The sequence below is a fragment of the Polyodon spathula genome, chromosome 5, assembly GCF_017654505.1.
Source record: "Polyodon spathula isolate WHYD16114869_AA chromosome 5, ASM1765450v1, whole genome shotgun sequence".
In the NCBI taxonomy this organism is placed as follows: Eukaryota; Metazoa; Chordata; class Actinopteri; order Acipenseriformes; family Polyodontidae; genus Polyodon; species Polyodon spathula.
In genome coordinates this window covers 39,466,397-39,492,386 of record NC_054538.1, presented here as the reverse complement: position 1 = coordinate 39,492,386, position 25,990 = coordinate 39,466,397, and the positions used below count along the sequence as shown (strand labels likewise).

Here is a 25,990-nt window from a genome sequence, read left to right as displayed (position 1 = left end):
TTTTTAAATAACAATAATATATCAAATTAACCTACTAACTTGAACTAATACATAGGTAAATGTAATTATGTGGTTAACTTTACATTAAAAAAAAAAAAAAAAAAAAAAAGTTTAGTAAATCTGGTGGTTGGGTTTACAACTGTATTAGTAGTAAACCTCTGCCTTTAAAATACGGCGCAGAGCAAGAACTTGTTAATAGCAGGTGGCACCCAGACTATAGCTGATTATATGTTTGGGTCTTTGTGTTTTCAATCATTGAAGTGCATCGCCTTCCGGTTAGGCTGACACAAACTGGCACGTCCAATTCCACAGTGTTTACAAAGGTACCATGAAATGTTCCTGTCTGGAAAACTGAGGAAGTCAGCACCTCCGCTCACTTTTTTTTTTTTTTTTTAAGTAACAAAAATGCTTATTCACTGCCAATCATGAACTACTTAAGAACATAATAAAGTTTACAAACGAGAGGAGGCCATTAGGCCCATCTTGCTTGTTTGGTTGTTAGAGGCTTATTGATCCCAGACTCTCATCAAGCAGCTTCTTGAAGGATCCCAGGGTGTCAGCTTCAACAACATTACTGGGGAGTTGGTTCCAGACCCTTAAAATTCTCTGTGTAAAAAAGTGCCTCCTATTTTCTGTTGTGCATGCCCCTTTATCTAATCTTCATTTGTGACCCCTGGTCCTTGTTTCTTTTTTCACAGGTTAAAAAAATCCCTTGGGTTGACATTGTGAATACTTTTAGAATTTTGAATGCTTGTATCAGATTGCCACGTAGTCTTCTTTGTTCAAGACTGAATAAATTCAATTCTTTTAGCCTGTCTGCATATGACATGTCTTTTAAACCCGGAATAATTCTGATCGCTCTTCTTTGCATTCTTGCTAGAGCAGCAATATCCTTTTTGTAGATACCTAATGGCTGCAGTAAAGGATACTGACCTTAGATTTAGGGTTTCAATGTTGGGAGAGGATTATTAATTGTTTTATTAACAATAATATGATAACTAATCAGAATGCAGTGTCCTAACAGGAACATTTGGTGGTACCTTCGTAAAGACAGCCCCAATTCCAGGGGCGCAACCTACAACAGTAAATACAGCTCAAACCATGGGGGCGTGGGATGGACGGTGGGATTCTCCAATCAGGGTTTTAACAGATTACCTCACTGAAAACTACCCAATCAAGTAACAGTAGAGTTAAAGTGCTTGCAGGACGTCATTCACTGGCGAAACACAGGAAGAAGGTTGAGTTATTTTGTTTTGTGTTTATTTCCTGGATTGATTGGCTAAAAGAAAAGGTTTGATAGGTTTGTCTTTATGTTTTTATTTGATTTCTGGCTCTACTAACATTATAAATTAGATATATAGCTTGTATTTTACACAAATGACAAAACGCCATTGTATTCTCATATATATATATATATATATATATATATATATATATATATATATATATATATATATATATATTATATTTTATTCGTTATTAATGGTTTTATAGTCTGAAGTGAAGTAGTGTAAGTATGTGTTTGTTATATTTTAATGTTATTCGACACGTAAAACAAACACAGGCCTGGGTCAACTACTTCCAAACTAGCCGGGATTTGAGATTTTAATGTGACATTTAAAAAACAAACAACAAACAGCAAATAAATCATTAAATTGAGCAACTTTTACTTTTTGAGTTATCACTAAATAAATAGATTATGTTCTTATTTTTTTCCTGTCGCCCGATTACAGGTTAGGGCAGACAAGTGTTTGTTTTATACCAACCACGAACATATATTATTATTATTATTATTATTATTATTATTATTATTATTATATTATTATAATAAAATGTATTGCATATTTTACCAATAGCCGCATTCGGTGTGGGGTAAGGACATGCCACTGCTGACGGTGAACAGGTTCACTTGTCCAAGAAAACTGTAATATATATATATATATATATATATATATATATATATATATATATATATATATATATATATATATTGACACTGTGAACTCATAGTACATGTTTTGCCCTTTTCAGAACGTTTTGAAATCTTCTTTTGCTTCCTTGAGCCATAACCAACTTTGTAGATGACATTTATAACTGTTGACTTCGTTAGAATGAGAAAGTGGCAGGAGGGGGCGAAGGGTAAAGAATCTTATACCCCTAAAATTAAAAACGGAATATGGTAACTTTAAACAAGGTTAGAATTCAAAACTATGTATTATTTGTTTATTTAGCAGACACCTTTATCAAAGGCATCTTAGACAGACTAGGATGTGTGAACTTTGCATCAGCTGAAGAGTCACTTACAACAAGTCTCGCCCAAAATATGAAACACAGGGAGGTTAAGTGACTTGCGTAGTCACACGTGAGTCAGTGAGTGAACCTGGGACTACCGGTTACAAGCCCATTTCTTTAAGCACTGGACCACACAGCCTTCTAGCAAGGTGTTTAACAGACACGCTTGTTGTAAATGTACCTGGCTTAGAATATATTTATTTATTTTGCATTATATTGTGGAACTATGAACAGGGTAGAAACTGAGGATGATCTGTATACTAATATTGTTTTCTGTCTTCCTTTGGATGGAGATTATTTTAAAGAGATTACATTTAAATCTGTATTTCCCTCTATTAAAGCGTACTTTTCACTCAACTAGAAGAAGAAATACTGTAGCTGTTCCAAGCCATGACGCATTGGTTTCACAGAAATCCTTTGAAGGCCACCGCGCCTGTTTCCTTCAGTCTGTATGGAGTAGCTGCAAGTACTGGTGCTAATAAGATATGCAAGTAAGTCCTTGCTTTTGTGGCAGACTGTCCCCCCAGATACCAATATTTATGTAAACTAAACAGCAAATATCACAGGGTGACTGGGGGATAGCCATTATTACCTGTTAAGACCTCTTGCCTACTAAATATCTTGGTAACTCTGAGTAGATAACTGTCCTCTCTTGGAGAATGGCAAGAATATTTAGTGAGCAAGTTGTTTTACAATTGACGTGTACCCGCATTGTCATCTATTTACTGCCAATGCAGAATGTATGAGTGGGATTTTTGTTCTTCGTTTGGGCCCCAATTAATAGAATGGTAAATGACAAGACTAGGTTTCTCCAATAAGCCTGTGAGTCACCATTGTAGAAATCCATTTCTCAAAATCATATGTTGCTTCCAGACTACTGAGCATCGGTGAACTTTTCTCTCTAGGTTGTTCTCATACTATCAATTTACAAAACAATCTGTTAGGGTTTATGCTTATTTTAAGTGGTGGTTATTGTAGGATTTTGCTTGTATTTTATATCATTGTTGTAATGTTTCGTCATTGTTTTTTGTAAAAATGTATCGTATATTAAAATTACCTGGGTTGCATTATTTTATAGCTGAAATCTGTTATCTTGGCTGAAGTGTTATATATTTCTTTTAGAATTATATTTTGGAATTACGTTGTTTTAATTCTAGTGACCTGAAGTCAGCACGAGCACGGCTGTTAGAACTGTTAACAGATGTCACCGCTAATGCTGAAATGATGAAAAATGCTACAGATGCATACTTCTCACTTCTACAAGGTTAGTCACCTATGCCTTTCGAATGCTTAGTTGGTGGTGGTGATGCTAGAATTAAGTTTCTAAATACCTAGGTCATCCAGTTCTAATTCAGATCTGATTTGGTTACTTGATTCAACCAGATTGAGAGAAAAGGAAATTGACAGTTTTCCTTTAAATAATATCCATCAATGTCTTGGTTGTCATCATTGTATTGGTGCACAAATTTTCATAAGGAGTTACATAGAAGTAATATGTGTTTTTTTTTTGCATGTTTTTCTGTTAGCATAAGCCACGTTTCCCAGGAGCAATTTGTAGGGTTAGATGCTAACAATATTGTTGTACCTTCTGAAACTTGCTATTCCTAATGTGAAGTGTCCAAGTTGTAATCCACAACAAGTTGTGGTCCCTGAAAATCGGCTTCTAAAAAATAAACACCTTATAATACATACAAAGGCACCTTAGCAAACGCTCCTACAAATCGATCAATCACCTGTTTGTACATCGTTACTGAGTGACTACTGTACTGTGTGCTGAGAAACTGACACCGACAGCACCAGACGGGTGACAGGAAAAAATTCTCTCACCTTGCCGACCACGAAGCTCCTTCTGAAATTGGCACCGATGACACAGATACAATGTTTATTTTATTGTTTTTTACATGTGTTGCTATTTTCAAAAATGCTGGCAGGTTTGTGGAATTGGGGCTTATAGTGAGAGATTTAAATAAATGTGAATTTACTACCTATAATAATTCATGTAGAAATGCGGTCTTCACTATCCTAATTTAAAGGAGGAAAGTTTCACTGTAACCCTCGGGATGAAATTTTTAGTTAGGTGGCTACATACAGTATTTTATTTTTTTTTAATTTGCAGTGGGAGAAAACCGCTTCAGCAAGTACAGTAGAATTTGCCACAACTGACGGACACTGAATCTACTAGGTTGGATACTATTACTAATGATAGAATAACAAATACAAAAGAAACAAAGGAAACGCAGATATCTTCAAGAAAGCTGGGGGACTTTATATAAATGGATTTGAATATGTGAAGGATCACCTTCCGTTTTGTCAGAACTCCCAGTGAATGTTTTACTTTTTAAAAGCAGATCGGACTGTGAGGCATCCACACTATAGTTTGACATAACATGTAATTTATTTGTAATAAGCGGGACCTTATTTCTCCCCTGCATTGGTGAGTCCCAGAGCGCTCGCGGAGTTGCCACTTATGCACCTGTTATCGGTGATTAAAGCCTGGTTTTCAAACAAACTGATTGTATTGTTATAAGAGAAATGTGTTTTAAAAAAGTAATGTCAGCTTCCAATCACTTAAAATATGCTGACGATAATGTAAACCCCAAGGTACAGACAGCGAGTCCCAAACTTTAAATGTGTTACAGTTGTTTGTAGGTAAGAACTGAACTTTATTATGAATATATTGTTATGTTTTAAACATCGATAATATTCATTATGGTAGGCAACCAGCTGCCTTTGCTAATGACATCTTAAGTCATTTTTTTTTTTTTCCCTCCCCTCCTTGTGGTGGAGGGTTCACAACCTGGTATAAATCTCAACACTGAAAATGACTTTACATTTACTTCAAAGGTGCAACTTGTCTCAGTAAACATAAAACATCAAGAAGTTGGATTGGAAAGTTGAAGGGAGGCTTCAGTTCTGAGTGACTGTTTTGTAAGCATTATGAATGCTTATTCACCACTGCTACACCCTGTTACAAAGTCAACTTTTCCTGTACATCTTTAATGCAAGACTATGAACGTGAGAGTATATGTGCACATTTGTTTTAAGTACTCACACATAGGACTACTGAGACACTGACATCAACTAGTCCAGATTTAATTCACCTCGGGCAAGCGTGAGTTTCTGACCCTGAATTTGGTAACCCTTCAGTGCTAGAGACCCCACAGTGACCTTTACAGTGCATTGTTTTGCATGTTGAATAATTTAAATAATTTCTGAACCAACCAGGTAATCCTTTCACCAAGGCACTCTCTCACTCTCTCACTCTCTCTCTCTCTCTCTCTCTCTCTCTCTCTCTCTCTCTCTCTCTCTCTCTCTCTCTCTCTCTCTCTCTCAGCATAAGTTCAGTATAAATCCAGCTCCTAAAAGGTTTCTAAACTACGTATTGTCCTACAGGCTTCATACTTTCTCTGGATGGTACAACACAGGAAAACAAGCTGCGCTTCATTCAGAATTTTAAATGGACTGACACCTTGCAAGGGAACACTCCAAGGTAATACCGGAATGATGAATTATCAGTTGCTGCATATACACAAATTACTTCTCTGGCACTATTTGTTTCACAAGCTTAACATTTATAACAATGATTATATGTTCTTCAAATGTTAGTAAGTAATTACAAGTCAATCTGTTACAAGGTCACACAGACAGTGAATGCACTGTTGAGGAACCATTTCTACGGCAATTTTTTTTTTTTTTATATGTTATTTTTATAGCTTTATATGCATTTTACTGGAAATTAATTGGTTTTAATGCTGGATGCAAACTGTATCTCATTTTTCATGTGGCTATGCTGCTCATTTCCTTTTTTTGTAGTGCACAGCAGGATGCAGTGTTTGAGCTTGTCTCAATGGGGTTTAATGTTGCTTTGTGGTACACAAAGTTTGGGTCTAGAATGGCCGGAAAAGAAGAGTGAGTATCAAAGCAGTGAGTTACTGTTCATTGTACATTTCTGAGTCTTGTTCGATTTTATCATGCTGCTGTTTTGCTTCCTTTCAGTATAACAGAGAACGAGGCAAAAGAAGTTCACAGAAGCCTGAAAACTGCAGCTGGCATCTTCAGACACCTTAAGGTTAGAATTCACTGAATGTATTAAGTGCTCCACGACGACTAAGATTTATATATATATATAATATATATATCTTATATATTATATATATAAATTATAGATATCTATAATATATCACAGTGCCTTGCAAAAGTATTTAGACCCCTGACCAATTCTCTCATATTACTGAATTACAAATGGTACATTGAAATTTCGTTCTGTTCGATATTTTATTTTAAAACACTTAAACTCAAAATCAATTATTGTAAGGTGACATTGGTTTTATGTTGGGAAATATTTTTAAGAAAAATAAAAAACTGAAATATCTTGCTTGCATAAGTATTCAACCCCCACACATTAATATTTGGTAGAGCCACCTTTCGCTGCAATAACAGCTTTAAGTCTTTTGGGGTAAGTATGTACCAGCTTTGCACACAATGTTGGAGTGATTTTGGCCATTCTTCTTGGCAGATTTGCTCCAGGTTGTTCAGGTTGGTTGGACGACGCTTGTGGACCGCAATTTTCAAATAGTTCCACAGATTCTCAATGGGATTGAGATCAGGACTTTGACTGGGCCACTGTAGGACATTCACCTTTTTGTTCTTGAGCCACTCCAATGTTGCTTTGGCCTTGTGCTTGGGATCATTGTCCTGCTGAAAGGTGAATTTCCTCCCAAGCTTCAGTTTTTTAGTGGACTGAAGCAGATTTTCTTGCAGTATTTTCCTGTATTTTTCTCCATCCATTCTTCCTTCAATTGTAACAAGATGCCCAGTCCCTGCTGATGAGAAGCATCCCCACAGCATGATGCTGCCACCACCATACTTCACTGTAGGGATGGTGTTTCTTGAGGCATGGGCAGTGTTAGGTTTGCGCCACACATAGCGCTTTGAGTTTTGGCCAAAAAGCTCTATCTTGGTCTCATCTGACCACAAAACCTTTTCCCACATCACAGCTGGGTCACTCTCATGCTTTCTGGCAAACTCCAGACGTGCTTTCAGATGGTACTTTTTGAGTAACGGCTTCTTTCTTGCCACCCTCCCATACAGGCCAGTGTTATGCAGAGCTCTTGATATGGTTGACTGGTGCACCATTACTCCACTCCCAGCCACTGAACTCTGTAACTCCTTCAAAGTGATTGTTGGCCTCTGTGGCTTCTCTCACAAGTCTCCTTCTTGTTTGAGCACTGAGTTTTGAGGGACGGCCTTTTCTTGGCAGTGCCTGGGTGGTGTGATGCAGCTTCCACTTCCTGATTATTAATCCAACTGTGCTCACTGGGATATCCAAACACTTCGATATTATTTTGTACCCTTTCCTTAATCTATGCATTTGTATTACTTTATCTCTAACTTCTGTAGAATGCTCTTTGGTCTTCATTTTCCTTCAGATTCACAGCCTTACCAATGATCCTTCAACAGTGGGGTTTTTATCCTGAAAATGTGACAGCAACTTTAATGGTTCACAGGTGGAGGCCAATGGTAAGGTAACTGTGTCCTTGTTAAGGCAATTTCTTTCATCGGTGCAAACTGGGAGCTTCCACAGCACAGGGGTTGAATACTTATGCAAGCAAGATATTTCAGTTTTTTTATTTTTCTTAAAAATATTTCCCAACATAAAACCAATGTCACCTTACAATAATTGATTCTGAGTTTCAGTGTTTTAAAATAAAATAGCAAACAGAATGAAATTTCAATGTACCATTTGTAATTCGGTAATATGAGAGAATTGGTCAGGGGTCTGAATACTTTTGCAAACCAGTGTGTGTGTGTGTATGTATGTGTGTGTATATATATATATATATATATATATATATACACACACACACACACACACACACACACACACACACGGTGGCTCTCAAAAGTATTCACCCCCCCTTGGACTTTTCCACATTTTATTGTGTTACAACATGGAATAAAAATGGATTTAATTAGGAGTTTTTGCCACTGATCAACATAAAAAAGTCCATAATGTCAAAGTGAAAAAGTAAATTCTACAAATTCTTCTAAATTAATTAAATACAAAACAGAAAATAATTGAAAATCATCTAAATTACCAAATATTGACTCAAGAGGGTGAATACTTAGGCAATCAATTATTTTTTGTTTTGTATTTATAAATAATTTAGAACAATTTGTAGATTTTCTTTTTCACTTTGACATTATGGACTTTTTTTTGTGTTGATCAGTGGCAAAAACTCCTAATTAAATCCATTTTGATTCCATGTTGTAACACAATAAAATGTGGAAAAGTCCAAGGGGGGTGAATACTTTTGAGAGCCACCGTGTGTGTGTGTGTGTGTGTGTGTGTGTGTGTGTGTGTGTGTGTGTGTGTATATGTATATGTATATATATGTATATATATATATATATATATATATATATATATATATATATATATATATATATATATATATATATATATACACACACACACACACACACACACACACACACACACACACACACAAAGTAGTATTATAATTTTCCTGTACAATAGTGTTCACAAACTTTTCACATTTTTACATAAGAGAAAGTTTCCTGATGTACTGCTAAATAATTTAAGTGATTTACCACTGCAGTTTTTAAATGGATAAAAAGCTGACGAGTGGGACACTTCAGGTATTGAATTGATCAAAGCCGATCGTCTCACCTTGCAGTCTTGCATTGTGGCTGTCATTTAGGATAGTTGACTATTTAGAATACCTTCACAAGGTAAGTGATAAAACACCAACAAATAAACACCATCACTACCCAATGATAACACAAAAAAAGGTAAAAACAAGCACCGTAATCAAAGTGTATGCAGCTTTTCCTGATTGGGTTTTTAAAGAGCAAATACATATTTAGTACAGCCTCTGAATGAAGTCTATTTTAAAAGTACTGACTGTTCTAAAAACCAAAATATACATGTTTTAAATTCTTAATTCAACCACTGCATGGCTGGGTAAATGGAACTGCTTTGTATGCAGAGGATCTGTAATGTTTTTTTTTACAAATCTGAAAGATCACATTTTCCTTACACATACTACACATATGTTTTAAACAGGATAGCTACATACCTCGGCTTATCACTCCTGCAGAAAAAGGAAGAGACCTAGAAGCTCGAGTTATAGACACCTACATTGTCCAGTGCCAGGCAGAAGCACAAGAAGGTACAAAGTCTTCCTTTTTTTTCTTTCTGTTATTTATATGTTTACCACCTTACCCAATTAGTGGTTGCTTAACTGTAACAAATAGTGTGTCTGTTCCAAAACTCATACAAGATACCAAACAAGTCATTTTCTCATTTACGATTTATACATATATACCATACAAAATCCTGGCTTTGGAAGCCCTCAGTATGCATATCAAAGACTTATGTCATTTTCTGAAATAATACCAACTTAGTATTAAATTAGCATCAATTAGTCTATATATTGATAAATACAAAACATATTACCATAGGTTTTCTAAATGATACCTTTTTCCGCAATGTTTAAGTTAATATTTTTTTCCAGAATCTTAAACACCTTGTGTGATGTAAAGAAAGAGCTTTCGAAATTAACCCCAATGCAAAAGATATCCATCAGATAAATTGGTGTCAGTAATGCAACCGCTGTTTTGGAACTTCTCAAAATACCATATACAGTAGAAGCCACTTATTAACAACCTCTCGGTTCCCAGCATAAAGTTGTCATTAACCGAAAGTTGCCAATAACCAAAAAGCCCCTGTTTTCAAGTGTATTTATGTGGAACAACGATATATACTGTAGTTGTACAAATATGGCACTGAAAAACGTTTTAAATATTAGTGTTAAAAAATGAACACGAAATACCCAAACATAGAACTGTCCACTTCAGCGTGTGTAAAACAAACAAAAAAAGGAGTAGGCTTAAATAGTACTACACAGTGATGTACTACAATTGTCCTTACAATGAGTAAAACAAACTTGTCCAACGTTGTCTGCTTTTTACAATGTAACGCCTCCCGCTGTAAATCCATCTCAATTGTGCGTGCAGCTTCGTAGCCAGTTTCAAAGCCACGAGTCTGCCTCAGTCCACCAGAAATGCGCAGTAGCAAAGTCAGTATGTGCATAAATAATGCAAGTGCGCTCTGTAGCCCTGGCAACTAGTAATAATGTTGTCAATAAACGGCGTGCAGTTGCTAATATCAGAATTCCATTTACATTAAAGTCTAGACGGGATTGGTTCCTGGGAAAATGTTGTTAATAACCAAAAGTTGTCTTTATCAGGGTTGCTAATAAGCGGCATCTACTGTATGTACTTCAGTAATTTTCATTTAAGCCTAATCCATGCTCGGCATTCTTTCAAATCTATAAAAGATATATATATATATCTATATATATTATATATATATATATATATATATATATATATATATATATATATATATATATATAATTTATTTATTTTTCCTTAAGTGACCATTGCCCGGGCAATTGAACTCAAACACAATGCAAGTCTTATAGCAGCTCTGGCCTATGAAACAGCCAATTTCTACCAAAAGGCTGGTAAGTTCATAGCATATATTTGTTAACAATGCTGTAAAACACCTGTGCTAGAGAAAACAACTATATTGTTGGAGAAAATTATTTTTACAACAGTGTCACTACTGTTGCTCTCTTGTTTACTCCGTACCTTATGTGTAAACTGCATTTTTCAAAATAGAGATTTGTTTTTAAATGCACCTCAAAATGACAAATAGCAAATAACTTATTCATTTCAGTCACTCAATATCTCCCTGTCTACTGTAGTTATTTTTGTTTTCATGAAATCTGAAAACATCCAAAATCTATTGATAATGGTTGCATACTCAGTGTAAAACTATTGACTTATTCTTTTTTTCACTTCTCTGTAAGACCAGTGAGGTGATAACTTAATGTCATGTTTTTTATAAATGCGGGAATGGTAAATGCGCTGACAACCTTCCCGTTGGCTATGTTTTAATTTAATTGTAGATCATACCCTTACTTCCCTGGAGCCTGACTACACTGCAAAATGGAGAAAGTACCTGCAGTTGAAACAGTGTTTCTATATGGCATATGTAAGTACAGTTAGAATTTTTGTGAATTTAGCAAAAAACAATGAGCGTGTTTTTAAAACCTGTGGATGCTAGTAGCACTTTAAACAAATTGGTCTTTAGAAGGGATGCTATTCAGAACACTGTAATCCTGGAAGCTGCTTGGAGTCGCACTACACATAATGGGAGTAACTACAAAGTAATCATGTTTAGACTTTAAAAGCAGAACAGATAGTACACTACATCTAATCTTGGTCAGTTAGTTGGATGCAATGAGATACTGCATGCCAGCAGACAGAGATTTGTCTTCTATGGGAGCAGTCATAAAAGGCCTGGAATTAATACACTGTATGTATTGGATTACTTTTTAAAATTATTCTAACCTTCTGCCTTCTGAACTACTAGGCGTACTGCTACCATGGACAGACTCTTCTAGCAAGTGACAAATGTGGAGAATCGATCCGATCTCTACAAGAGGCAGAGAAGTGTAAGCCATCCTTTAAGAACACAGCTGCTAATACATGCTGTACATGCCATCAATTTGATATAAGTTTTATTTCAGGTATTCACTTGACATGGGAGTATTAATTTCAATAATATGGATCTGTAAAGTTAAGTACAGTACTTCCAGTAAGGCTGTAGTTTTGAGCCCTCATTATGTGACTCGGAATGTGTGTATTCTGCATTTTAACAATTGCAAAATAAATGGCATTATGGGGAAAGTGACTGTCGGGAAAGTTGTGTACAGGAGCGTGTGCTGCTCCTACACAACATTTCTCTATCTACAATTAGTCAGTTTCCTCCAATACATAAATGTCAGATGCATTTGCAACCGTTACTTTGTATAGTATCTATAGTATAGTAATGTTGTTTGAAGATGACACCCTGGGATCCTTCAAAAAGCTGCTTGATGAAATTCTGGGATCAATACACTACTAACAACCAAATGAGCAAGATAGGCCAAATGGCCTCCTCTCGTTTGTAAACTTTTTTATGTTCTTACTAGGCAGCACTTCATTTTACTTCGTTTGTCAAGGGTGAAATCATGTGTACCTAAGGACTTCTGATTACAATGTATACAATGACATGCTTTTCAGAGTTCATTATTTTTGTCGTGGTTGTTTTTATTTAGTCTATGGCAAAGCAGAGGATCTGTGTAAAGAGTATAGGCAGACCAAGGGACCAGGAAGTACAGCCAAGCCATCAGAGCAACTCTTCTTCAGGAAATTAGGGTCTTGGATCAAAAACACACTGGAGAAATGTCAAAGAGAAAATGGATTCATGTAAGTATATTGACAGAATTAAGCCAAACCTTGAAATCATAAGTCAGTGTTTACTATTATTGTATTCACTGCTGTAACATGGGATGTATGTTGTTTCATTGGGGTTGCATAGTAATAGTATATAAAGAAAGTTGGTTACAAAATCAGCTGCCTCTATTTTCGTTGGTAGTATAACATAAACCAGTTTATATGCCAACTTCGTACTCAGTGATATGGAAATGGTAACACTTCAACTTCTGATATTAAATGTCTACAGTGTCACTTTTTGGTTTCTGGATAACAACAACCTAGCTTCACACCGAACTGTCTTCTGTAATTCATTAAGACAAGTTTGATCTTGGGCAATGTACAAGAAAAATGAACCCTATTGTAGTAGTCATTTTACAAAGCTGTTGCTGCCACAGTGTCAAGGTCTCACATCTGGAAGACCATCTGAGTTAATGATTTTATGTTGTCAAGATTATATAAACACTGATGCTAAATGTGTTGGCGACCTTGACATTGACCTCTGCCATATTGAAATATTTGATACTTGGCTGTACTGTTAATCTTTGTATGTATTTTTTTTCATAGATATTTCCAAAAGGTTCCTCCAGAAGCTCCCCAGTTGGAATTGAAGGCCAATTATGGGCTTGTGGAACCAGTTCCATTTGAATTTCCAGCTCTTCATCCTCAGTGGTCACCAGAAGTATATGCTTCATTTGACCTCACTAAAGGGTTAAAGGATGAAAAGGTACGTGTTTCTTGAAGATACAATACAGTCTATGCAATCTACACTCTATAGCTGTGGCCAAAAGTTTTGCATCACCCTAGAATTTTAGGATTGAGACGTAATAAAATATATATATACTACCGGTCAAAAGTTTTAGAACAACTCAGTTTTTCCAGTTTTTATTGAAAGTTACGCAGTTTAATGTCTCAATGTACTCTGAAATTAAAGCACAGAACAAATTGACAATTGGAGATAAAAAAAATAAATCATGGAATCATTTTGTTTAGCAAAATGTAATCAATTTTTGACTCAAAGTAGCCACCTTTTGCAGATATAACAGCCGAACACACTCGTGGCATTCTTTCTACAATGGAAATCAAATATTGTTCGGAAAGTTCTTCCCAACACTGTTGCAGAAGTTCCCACAAATGTGTTGCACTTGTAGTCTGCTTTGCTTTCACCCTTCTGTCCAGTTCATCCCAAACCAGCTCAATGGGGTTTAAGTCTGGAGACTGTGCTGGCCATTCCATGATTTGAAGCCTACCGTCTTGTTCTTTTCTTCTAAGGTAGTTCTGACATAGCCTGGAAGTATGTTTTGGGTCATTCTCTTGCTGTAGGATGAACCCCTGACCAACTAGGCGTAAACCAGAGGGTATTGCATGGCGCTGCAAAATGCTGTGGTAGCCGTTTTGGTTCAGGGTGCCACTCACTCTGTGCAAGTCGCCGACTCGATCCAGCACAAGAGCCCCAGACCATCACGCTTCCTCCTCCATGTTTGACAGTTGATGTCACACACCGAGGAACCATCCTTTCGCCTACTCGACGGCGCTCAAAAACCCTGTATGATGAACTGAAGATTTCAAATTTTGATTCATCGGTCCATAAGACCTTCTTCCAGTCTTCAGTAGTCCACTGGCGGTACTTCATGGCCCAGGCAAGCCTCTTTTTCTTATTTTGCCATCTTAGCAATGGCTTTCTTACTGCCACTCGACCTGTCAAACTTGCAGCTCGAAGTCTTCTCTTCACAGTTGAAACTGAGACTTGCTTACTTCAACCAGTGTTAAGCTGTGCTTGAAGCTGTTGTCCTGTGAGCCGCCTATCACGCGAGCTGTTGACTCTCAGGAACTTGTCTTCTGATTCTGTTGTGGCTTTGGGTCTGCCAGAGCTCTTCCTGTCAGAGTTTCCTCCAGTTTCCAAGTGCCTTTTGATGGTGTAGGAAACTGTACTCACTGACACCTTGGCTTTCTTTGCAATTTCTCTAAAGGAAAGACCTACACTTTTAAGGGTTATAATGGTCTTTGTTAATTGCCTTTTTCTTGCCATTACGATAGCAATATACTACTTCCTGCAGTACAATACCGTCTAAATAATGCTTAAGAGGGTGTAGTAACACAGTCTGTCCCAACACTGCTTTTATACAGACAGAGGGTTTGAAAGTATTCAACAAAAGTTGGGACACCTGTAGGAATTGTTAGCATCAACTTTCAAGGCTTAATTTACTTCCATTGCTGCAGAACAGCTGTAAGTTGTTAACCCATTACTTGTTCCCTGAAAAATGCCTTTTTGTATATCTCTGAAATGTACCTTATTTCTCAGTTTTTGGTAACCTAAACTTTTTTTTTTTTAACTTCTGGCAGTTTACCGCTTACCTTTGTACCATTTCAGGTTATTCACTGGACTTGAACTGCTTAAATTTCAATAATAACTGAAAAAATGGGGGTGTTCTAAAACTTTTGGCTGTGTGTGTGTATGTATGTGTGTGTGTGTGTGTGTGTGTGTGTGTGTGTGTATATATACTATATATATATATATATGTACTTATATATGCTGATAATCATAAGTGAATTGCATTCAGAAATTTAATTTTTAAATGCAAATGTAAATCTTGTCAATTTCAATGAAATGGTCACCCAAACCAAGGGGATTTCAGTCTGAACCCCAGGTCAGTTAAAAGTCTGAAATGTGTATAACACGGTGTTAGAACACTGGCCTAAGTATAAGAGTGTCTTTGTTAGTTGTTCTCTGAGTTAACTAGCATGTTACCTAATTAACCTTTTGTCACCAATTAGTGTTAACAGGTGAGGGTCCATGATTACTATAAATATAGGTAGCATAGTCACAAGTTTGTCATTCCTGAATGTAAGGGAGCAGAAAATGGCAAAATACGCTCAGGTAAGGAAAGAAAAAAGACTGTCTGTAATTACTTTAAGAAATGAAGGTCAATCTTTAAGACAAATCGCAAGAACTTTGCAAGTCTCTGTAACTGCTGTGGCCAAGACCATCAAATGATTTGAAGAAACTGACACTCATGAGGACCGAACAGGGTCAGGCAGGCCAAGGGTGACCTCAGAATCGGAGAACAAGTTCATTCGAGTCACAAGTCTGTGAAACCGGCCATTAACTGCCCCTGCAATACAAGCTCAGCTAAATGCTACTAGAAGTACAGATGTTTCAACATCAACTGTTCAGAGGAGATTGCGTGAAGCTGGCCTAACTGGAAGAATTGATGCAAAGAAACCATTGTTAAGAGTGCATAATAAGAGGAAGAGATTTGCCTGGGCCAAAAAACACAGAAACTGGAATTTTGAGGAGTGGAAGTTGGTCTTATGGACTGATGAGTCAAAATTTGTAATATTTGGGTCGAACCGCCAAATATTTGTAAGACTCAGAGGGTGAGTGCATGAGTTGTGCATGTGTGGTTCCCACTGTCAAGCATGGAGGAGGTAGTGTCATGGTCTGGGGTTGCTTTGCTGGTGACAGAGTTGGTGATCTTTACCAAGTCCATGGCAAGCTCAACCAGCATGGCTATCATAGCATACTTCAGAGGCATGCCATTCCATCAGGATTATGGCTAATTGGGCAGTCCTTCATTCTTCAGCAACGTAATGACCCGAAACACACCTCAAAGTTCTGCAAGAACTATCTGGTGAAGAAGGAAAGTGAAGGACAACTCAATCTAATGACCTGGTCTGCCCAGTCTCCAGACCTCAATCCCATAGAACTTGTATGGAATGAACTGGACAGAAGAATCAAAGCTACCCACAAGTGCCCTACATATCTGGGAATTGCTGCAGAACAGCTGGGAAGACATGTCGGGTGATTTCCTGCTGAAACTTGTTAACCGAATGCCTTGTGTTTGAGGCTGTTATTAAGGCAAAGGGTGGATATTTTGAGGAATCTAAGATAGACAATTTTCAGTTTTCTTGAACATTGCTTTGATACTCCTTATGTTTTGTTTTGTATATTGTAACATGTTTTCATTTTAAAGTATTTACAGAAACGTTTACGACGTAAAACATTGTCATTTATTAAAAAAAACCTAGTTTCCAGCAAGTGTACTCAAACTTTTGACTGTGTGTGTGTATATGTAATGTATATGTATGTATATATAACATAATTTTAGATCTTTTATTTAACATAATGTAATCAAGAAACTACAAAATGATATTGCAAAAGTTTACTGGAAGTTATAATAGTAGTACTTCCTTAATCTTCTTAGGCATGGACTCAGTGAGCACCTGAAGAGTTGAGATGTGCTTTAGATTTCTCCATGCACTTGATTCCAATTAGTTTTGGTTGCATGGTTGACTTTTCCTGCTTTCCTGTCTTATCAGACCCAAAACCTTCTCAATACAATTGGGAGCCTTTGAATTTCCAGGCCAAAATTGAAGTGGAGTGATACTTTTGCCTTCTGACCATTTCTTCACTTGTTTGGCTTGATGGCAAGGTGCTCCATCATCTTGAAAAGTAGAAATCACTGTTGGGAAAATGGTTTTGAGCTCTAGGGAGGAGGTGGTCTTAGTGTTTTCAGTTACCAGTCCTTATTCATAGGTGTCCCCTTGGGTAAAATGTGTAGGGATCCTGTGCCTTTGGCAGAAAAGTATCCCTAGACATGGACGGTTTCTGGATACTTCGTCGTTTGGACGGTGCACTCTGGATTGTATCTTTAAAAAGATATTATATCTTGTATTGTAAAAAGGCATAGTAGCATCATCCAAAAAACAAAAAGTTAGAAAATATGAAGAAAGTTACTTGGAATTTGGATTTACCTTTGCTGGAACTGCAGGAGAACCACGTTCTCAGTGTGTCACCTGTGGTGAAGTACTGGCTAATGACAGCTTGAAGCCTTGCAAACTAAGATGACATTTGGAGACTTGACATCATGGACTGTAGGATAAGCCACTTGACTTTTTCAGAAGAAAACTTGATGCATTAAGGGGGCTATAAGCAAACATTCCACAGTGTCTGCCAAGTGTCTCAAAGCTTCTTATACCGTGTCATACCACATTGCTAAACTTTGCAAGCCGCACACCATAGCTGAGACACTGGTTTTGCCAGCTGCAAAGGACATTTCTTCCATTATGTTTGGGAAAAGCTCTGCCATGCAGGCTGGTGAAATTCTGTTGTCAAATGATGCAGTGAGTTGCCGAATTTCAGAACTTGCCGGTGATATAAAAAATCAACAGCTAGCTACATCAAGATAAGTAAATTTTATGCCATACAACTAGACGAGACAACGGATATCACTGGAGCTGGTCGTTTACGTCAGATTTGAAGAGTCACTTCTGGAGGAATTTAGTTTTTGCAGACCTCTTCCAACTCGCACAACCGGCGAACAAATATTTGCAGTGTTAGATCATTTCATGAAGAAGGTATGCTTTGGGATCAATGCATTCGGATTTGCAGTGACGGAGCTTGATCCATGACGGAGAAGCAGACTGGTTTAGTCAGGCAAGTGGCTCCCGGTGCTAAATGGACACAGTGCATAATACATAGAGAAGCCTTGGCTGCAAGACAATGCCTGAACCATTGAACTCTGTTATGCAGCAAGCAGTGCAGATAATCAATTTAATAAAAGCACGGCCACTTTACGCATGTTTATTTTCGGTTCTGTGCCAGGAAATGGGATCTGATCACCAGCACCTACTATTTCGCACCGAAGTAAGATGGCTATAGAGAGGGCGAGTACTTCACCTTTTTGAGCTACATGAGGTTAAAATCTTCTTAATGATGCCGGTCTCATCGCCTTCATGATTGCTCTTGGCTGGCTCTGCTTGCTTGCTTCGTTGATATTTTTGACTTAATGAACTCATTAAATGCTTCAATGCAAGGCAAGGATGCAAATATCCTGCTCCTTACAGACAAGGTAACAGCTTTTGTTAAACTGGACATTTGGGCCACTCGATTGTTTTCCAATTTCGTCCGGATTGTGGCGGAAGTGTGGATTACAGTGATCTTAAAGCCCTCATTGTTGAACATGTCATGGGACTGAAAACAGTTGAGCGACTACTTCCAGGAAGATGGCAGTTCACTTGTCTTGGTTCGTGATCCATTCGTCACTTCAGTTGGTTCAACCAGTCTTTCCGGGGAGATGGAAGAACAGTTTATTGAGCTGATATGTAACAACGGACTGAAGCAAATGTTTGGCACCTGTTCTCTCACAAATTTCTGGTTCTCAGTTGCACAGGAATTACCTCAGTTCTCTACTGCTGCAGTAAATGTGCTCCTAACTTTTGATTCCACTTACCTCTGCGAAGCTGGATTTTCTAAACTTGCAGCCTTGAAAACAAAATACAGAAATCGGCTCCAGGTTGAAGATGACTTAAGAGTCTCCCTTTCATCACTGAGCCTTGCACTGACCTGCTTTGCATTACCTGGCAAGCTCAAATTTCCCACTGACCGACATCAGCAGCACTATTAAGAGTAAGGTGCATTTTATTTTATTTGTTGTTTTTACTGTGCTGTACCTGAATGTGTCAAATCTGAAATAACACAGTAGCGACGCTAGGTGGCAGTATACGTACTTCGTTAGTAAGTCAAGTTGATTTCTGAAATGTGATTTGTATCTGTTGCTGTTTTTGTTTCGGCGGGGCAGCAAATAAAGTAACATGAGGGGGCATGAGTAACATAACATTATTCAGAAGGTTTCATTTGACCCTTTATGAAGCAAAATTAGATAATTCGGGTGATGCAAAACTTGTGGCCATAGCTGTACAATGAATCTATTATAGGGAGGGTGTAGGAGAGGTGCATTTTAATATATTTGATTCCTCCTAAAGGCCAAACCTAAACAAGAGGATGAAATAAAGCCAATCAAGGAACCTGATCTGAAGCCCCAGAAAGACACTGGATGCCTTATTTCCTAAGATTATAAAACTCTCATCATCTATACAAAGTATGCAACTTTATCAAAGAGAAACACTGACAACCTACTACTATTACTGCATTGTAAAAATCATTTGTCCTACTTTTCATGGTTATGGTTATCTAAACTTGTATTCTGTTTAAGCCAGATAGGGACCAGATATTGTAAATTTTAACTTCTGCTCATACAATATAAATAATAATCTTGATAACATATTTGAGAAAGGCATGTATGAAATTTCAATGTGTGTATCAATATCATTTAAATTGGTTTGTCATGGTTCCTTGCTTATACTTTTTATGGTCTTCATATTGATGTGATTTTGACATAATATTAAGCAAACATATAATTCCTATTCATGCTATTTAATCAATGTTATTATAATATGTTGTGGACTCTGAGAAAGGATGTTGTTTCAGAGCTGATTTCTTTCTCACAATTCGGTAGTATTTTTAGGAATTGTTTAATACATGGCGTCTATCTTATAATTGAATCTGTCAAAAAAAAAAACCACCTAAATCTAAAAACATTTCATTATTTCACAGAATTTTACAACTACGACGAGAGAAAAAAAAGAAAAAAAAAAAATCTTAGGTAGCCCCCAGAAAAGAGGGAATTTGGGAATGTCTGTTTCAATTCGATACATTTGTCAATATTTAAAATTCCTGTGGAATCTGAGTCCATGAGCACCTTTGCAATGTGGAGGAAATTTGCCTCAAGGTTCATGGTAGAATTCACTGTAGTCTCACCGAATACAGTTGGCTTTTGAATTTGTTTTCTTTTTAAGTCTTTCCACAGTGCAGAAGTTGCACCATGTTTTTGGTATATGTTTATGGATTTTTCAGTACAATAATGAAAAGTGTTTAATTTATAAACAATGGTGTTTAGGGGGTTTCTTTATGAATTTTTTATGTGAAGGGTTAAACCCCTTTTTAAAATTGTTGAAACAAACCATTTTTTTCCACACTCCGTAATGCTGTGATTTAATTTCTTTTGACCATCATGACATGGAGATAGGCAAGCTGAATGTGTATTATTAATTTACTTGGTAGTTATGCAGTAAACAGTTTTCAGCAATTTGATAACATGCTTCAATATGTAATACATGAAGAACTGTCATTAATATTGTATATTTTAAAATAGCTCCATAATGTGTCAAGCAAGAAAAAACATTAATGGCTTTCTTTTTCATAGTGTGTTTAGTTTTAAACCATGCACTTTGACTTTTTGCAATGTTTTACTTCCACATCCCTGTACATAGTTACGTGATTATTGCAAACTATAGTACAGTTCTGTATTTACAGGTACATGAATAAACTAACAAAAAGTAAAAGGTGTATTGTTTTTCTTGGCTGTGCCAGTGTTAAATATTCTCCAAAAACATTTCGCATTGTTAATGTTTACTTACACTGCCAGTAGTAATGGTGTTTTATTGTTTGTGTGTATTCATGAAATTCAAATCACACCATTAATGTTTAATAGTAGGTGTCGCCTTGATTTTATTTATTTATGTATATTTATTTAACATAGGCAGAAATGCTTGTTTGACTGCATGCTTTGTGACAGTCTAAATGAGGAAACACTGTGTGTATGGCCTATGCTTCAGTAAAACAAGGTTCGAACAGGTTTTGGAAATAGTTTTGTACCTGCTGTCTATTAATACATTAGTGTTTTGAAAGCATGACAGATTCCTTTTGAGGTTTTATTGAAAATTTTATTAATTTTAAATTTTTTTTCTGCAAGACAGACACATGTGCTTCATATACCGTCTTCCCCCATTCCCCTGTACATGGGTGTGGCAAAGTGCCCGCCGATGTGTGTATTTTGTGTTGTATGTTGTTTGTTAATGTTGGTGTATAGTATAAACGGGTCTGTGTAACACGAGTGTTTAAAATGTATATTTGTATTTAGGCACGAGGATTGCACAGCACTTCATGTGCCTAAATACAAATATACATTTTAAACACTCGTGTTACACAGACCCATTTATATCACGTGTACCAAATACTATACACCAACATTAACACACAACACAAAATACACACAGGGGCAGACACTTTGCCACAAGGGGCAATATACCACACACAAGTGTGAGTATTATGACAAACTTTACAGCTCTGTTCGATTATTGTGATGCAGGTAACACTGTAATCGTACTACAGTAACAAAGGCAATTAAACTACAAAGACAATCAAAATTATTTGTGGCGAGAATAACAGAGAGCAAACTGCAGTTATTCGTACTAATTTTCAATTCCTCTAAACAGTAACTACAACACTAAACAAGTGCCCATAGATTATTTACTTGTGTATATCCAATTAAAGTCATCTAACATCTATAAGCACTTCAAAAGCATTCTCAAAACAGGATCCTTTTCTTTTGAAGTCTGTCTTCTTTGAAAGTATTTGTTCTTGCCAGTAAATCAGGTTTGTACTCCAGGAACTCCAATATTGAACTCGTCTGAAGAAAAGGGATGGCTGACGAGGAAGGAACAGAACCGGTCAGTCTCTTCAATTCTGTAAAATTGTGTTATCTACAAAAGCAGACAAAGCTATCTAGTATATAGCATAGACTTTACGTGACAATTAAAAACTGTTATTTTAATGCATGCTTTGATAAACAGGTCATTTGTGAGTGCTCTGCATAGAGCTTTGCAGTTTCCCTTGCATTAGCTTGTATTTGCCATGCTTTACCAATCATGCTTTTACCGTCGTGTACCACAGTAACATTTTGTCAAGTGAAGCTGTTTAACTTTTAAAGATGACTGAAGTCAAGTACCTAACTTAATAAAATACATGTAGAACTTGCTTTACATTCCAATATATATTGTGGTAAAGTGCTACAAAATCAGTATGTCAGGCTGAGAATGACAAGGGTTTTTATTCCCTGCAATGACAGAGTCTGACCAGTAGAGGTCTATGGCAAACTTTTAACATTTAATCCTCAATTGCTGATACCAGGAATGTTCAGCTAACGCATTTGCGCTTGGGATGAAGGTGGAACACATTGAGCCGTGCTTGTAGCAGGCACAGCGAAGTAGACACAGCTGAATGACCGATATGGCTGCAGCCATCAGACCTAACAGTTTCTGGCACAATAGGAGGGTGACCTGTGATCCCTGTCAAAACAGGGAGAGGCAACCCGCGATTAGCTGCAACTCTGACGTCCGACAGGTATGAGCGCATCGTAATGGAGTCCAGCCAGAGCCCCAAGTACGTCGTGCACTGCACCAGTGTAAGCCGACTCTTTGCATCGTTGATAGTGAGGCCCAGCCTCGCCAGATGCTCCGTCACGACTGCCGTGTGGGCCACTGCTCCCTCTCTTGACTGGGAACAGATCAACCAGTCACCACTTTATTACTCTGATACCCTGGGAGGAGCTAGGGAGAGGCCAAATGGCAGCACAGCAAACTTGTAAACGCTTCACTGAAAGGCGAAGCGGAGATACTTCCTGTGAGCCGGACAAGTGGGAATATGAAAGGATGTGCATATTAGAGGCCCGAGGTGTGTGTGTGTGTGTGTGTGTAGTTTGTGGAAAACAGACGTAGTACTGATTTGATTGCCGAGAGATCTTTCAGTGACATATACTTACAAACACCTGGATATTGTATCCATCCATTATATTATATTAAAGAATATGTATTTATTGTTACATTTTTTGCTATTGTAGCTTGCACGGGGGAACACAGCAGCAGGGCTGGTAGGTGCAGCGGTACAGCGGTATCAGCGCTATGCTTTAGTGCGAGAGGTCTCTCGTTCGCGCCCGCCCTCCGCCTGTGTATGGATTGCCTCGCCCTGTGTGATGTGCCTGCTTGCGTTAACCGAGATCGCTACATTGGTGTCAGAGGTGGATGCAGGTACCCCGGCACGCACTCGTCAGGCTGTAGCCTGGTGAGCAAGTCCAGGGCAGACTTGAGGCTGGCAGGGGAGAGTGTAGCATGCACGGGGGAAGGCAGCAGCAGGGCTGGTAGGTGATGTAATCACATATGAAGATATAAGCCTGATATACGCTCCTTGCAAAGGAGCCGGCTCTTTTGTATAGAAGTATCGGCGCTATGCTTTAGTGCGAGAGGTCTCGGGTTCGCACCTGCCCTCAGCCTGTGTGTGGATTACCTCGCCCTGTGTGATGCACCTGGCTGCGTTAACCTAGATCGCTACACTATTTATTTACTGCTATATTTTCATCCCCTGGTTACAGTGAGTTTTACTGGGTGTCCCTGAATGGCTTTATCTGCCACTGCGGCAGACAGATGGGGACCAGCCCACCAGAACACCTCTGTGGAAGATTTCAATGAAGTTTCACAGCATAGAATTCAGAACACCTGGCATGTAGCAGAAGAATAAAGGAGATGTCATCAGCACTGGAAATCTAAAACATTCTGTAAAAGAAGCATTGAATATACTCTGTCCTTTTTACTTACCTTTGATTGGAACCATTGAAAAAAGTGATAATCAATTGTAACGTTGCACTGTAATGATGATTACACACATTATAGACCTACAGAACAGTTGGATGCACATAAATCAAGTCTTGACCAAAAGTAGTTTAAATCTGTACAGAGCTGATAATGCCAGTACAGTATATGAAATTTAGTTTTGATTGGCAGAGAAACAGAGTAAACCAGCTACCAGACCCAAGTGGCCATCTTAAACAGTGTTCAAACAAAGCAGAAAAGGTGCTTTTATTTCATTGCCTCAGCTCACCAGCAGGTGTCAGTAGTGTTTGTGATAGAGGTTTGTCACATGAAACAGCCTTATATGTTACATTATGCTGGTTCAAAAGCTGTTTATGCTTTTTAAAAGTCAGTTTTAGATTATTCCAGTGGCTAAAACTAGGGATGGGCAACGATATTGTGCACATATTTCGATACTGATATTGATAATATTGAAGTCTTGGAAAACACAGAACAATGCACACACACAACATGCAACCCCTGCACACACACACACACACACACACACAACATGCAACCCCTGCACGCACGCACACACACACACAACATGCAACCCCTTGCACACACACATACCCTCTACACTATTCTGATTCTCCCCCATCCCCTCAGGATCGTTACAATAGATACATATAAAGACGTTAACAGACATTTACATACAAACAGCAATAACTTACTTTAATTTAGTGGTGCTTTGCTTCACAATATCAGTGGAGAAAGTCTTGTTATATTGTTTTACTATTCCAGCATCAGCCACCTCAAAACTTATTTCTATACTTCACTGCGCACAGACTTTCGAGCCAGTCTGAAAGTAATTGAATCTTCACCTGCTCTGTGTGTAAATGCTGACTCACGACACCGCTAAATATTTATTGTCGTGAGTCAGCATTTAGTATGTTGTCATGACAAATTTTGCATTACTTTGTGATGTGTTTTGATGTTTTTAAAAGTACATCTCATTTATAAAACAAAGTTCACGTTTTAAAAATATATGAATACTAGCATAAGTAATGAACCGCTGACGCATGTACATATCTCAAAATAATGCAAGAAGGATGGCCAATGGTGCTTAATGCAGCATGCAAATAGCATTTGGTACCTAAACGCTAATCAGTGGAATAAAATAGTTAAATAATACTTTAGTGTGTGGTGTTTGCCAATGAGACTGACAATGATTGGTAAGTATGGGGTTTGTTGTATATTAATATAAAATTAACTATACAATTAGCTGTACAAAGTGTGTTTCAGCAAGCATACATGATTTTGTTTTTAATACAACAATATTATGATATGGAAATTATTATCGATATTGGACGATATCAATATCGTATCAAAATATCGATATTGGTTCTCTCCCCTACTAAAAACCAATACAGCAAGGAACCAGGCTTAAAGTTTGGATCTAGTTATAGCTGGTGTTTGAAATCCTACAAGTCCTGGTCTTCTGGCTCCTCAGGTGCCGACACATCTCGGCAAAGACCCGGGCCTCGAAGTTGCGGCCCTGGTCTGAATGGAGCGCCTGGGGGATCCCAAACTGGCTGAAGAACCCCTCCAGCAGTTCTCAGCAACAGCCTCTGCCTCTTGGTCAGGCGGAGCGTATGCCTACAGCAGCTTGGTGAAGTAGTCGAGGGCCACCAAGACTAACTGGTTCCCCTTTGAGCGTGGGAAGGGGCCCAAGACATCCATGGTGACCCTCTCCATGGGTCCGCCGACCTTGTACTACTGGAGGGGAATGTGCGACCAGCCCAGGGGTCCTTTTCGAGCAGTGCAGGTGTCGCAGCACAGACGGTGGTCCTCAACATCCCGCCTGCACTGGCCCCAGTAGAAAGACTGGCGAAGCTACCGCAGCATCTTCGTCACCCCAAAAGTGTCCGGTCCCTGGAGCTCCACGGTGCTTGGGGGACCACCGCCTGCCAGTCCAGGTCACTGAGATCACAGCTGTCTGGTGGCAGGGGTGTGCCAAGTCGGCCTTTGCTGGTCCTCCAGCCATCTCAAGACCGGATGCAGGTCGGGGTCATCCTTCTGGTACCTCCTCCACTCGGCC

The 25,990-nt window shown here is 38.1% G+C and overlaps 1 protein-coding gene across 3 annotated transcripts; it reads left to right on the top strand.

Moving 5' to 3' along the window:
- The first annotated feature begins 1,201 nt into the window (after positions 1–1,201).
- On the top strand, positions 1,202–20,829 carry brox (BRO1 domain and CAAX motif containing). 3 transcript variants are annotated; one of them, XM_041250573.1, is made up of 13 exons: positions 1,202–1,291; positions 2,634–2,783; positions 3,450–3,556; positions 5,686–5,782; positions 6,106–6,201; positions 6,289–6,361; positions 9,383–9,488; positions 10,758–10,847; positions 11,295–11,380; positions 11,762–11,843; positions 12,489–12,639; positions 13,213–13,372; positions 19,411–20,829. In XM_041250573.1, exons 2-13 carry the CDS (start codon positions 2,683–2,685, stop codon positions 19,495–19,497), a joined length of 1,236 nt encoding a protein of 411 aa, XP_041106507.1. In that variant the 5' UTR covers positions 1,202–1,291; positions 2,634–2,682; the 3' UTR covers positions 19,498–20,829. The 3 variants fall into 3 exon arrangements, with proteins under 3 accessions (XP_041106507.1, XP_041106506.1, XP_041106508.1); XM_041250572.1 differs by having other exon boundaries at positions 1,202–1,300; XM_041250574.1 differs by having other exon boundaries at positions 1,213–1,300; positions 2,654–2,783.
- The last annotated feature ends 5,161 nt before the right edge of the window (positions 20,830–25,990 follow it).

Coding starts and splice junctions, on each gene's coding strand:
- brox (XM_041250573.1), top strand. CDS start 2,683: ATGACGCATTGGTTTCACAGAAATCCTTTGAAGGCCACCGCGCCTGTT. Junction 3,557..5,685: donor ATACTTCTCACTTCTACAAG/GTTAGTCACCTA, acceptor ATTGTCCTACAG/GCTTCATACTTTCTCTGGAT. Junction 12,640..13,212: donor CAAAGAGAAAATGGATTCAT/GTAAGTATATTG, acceptor TTTTTTTCATAG/ATATTTCCAAAAGGTTCCTC.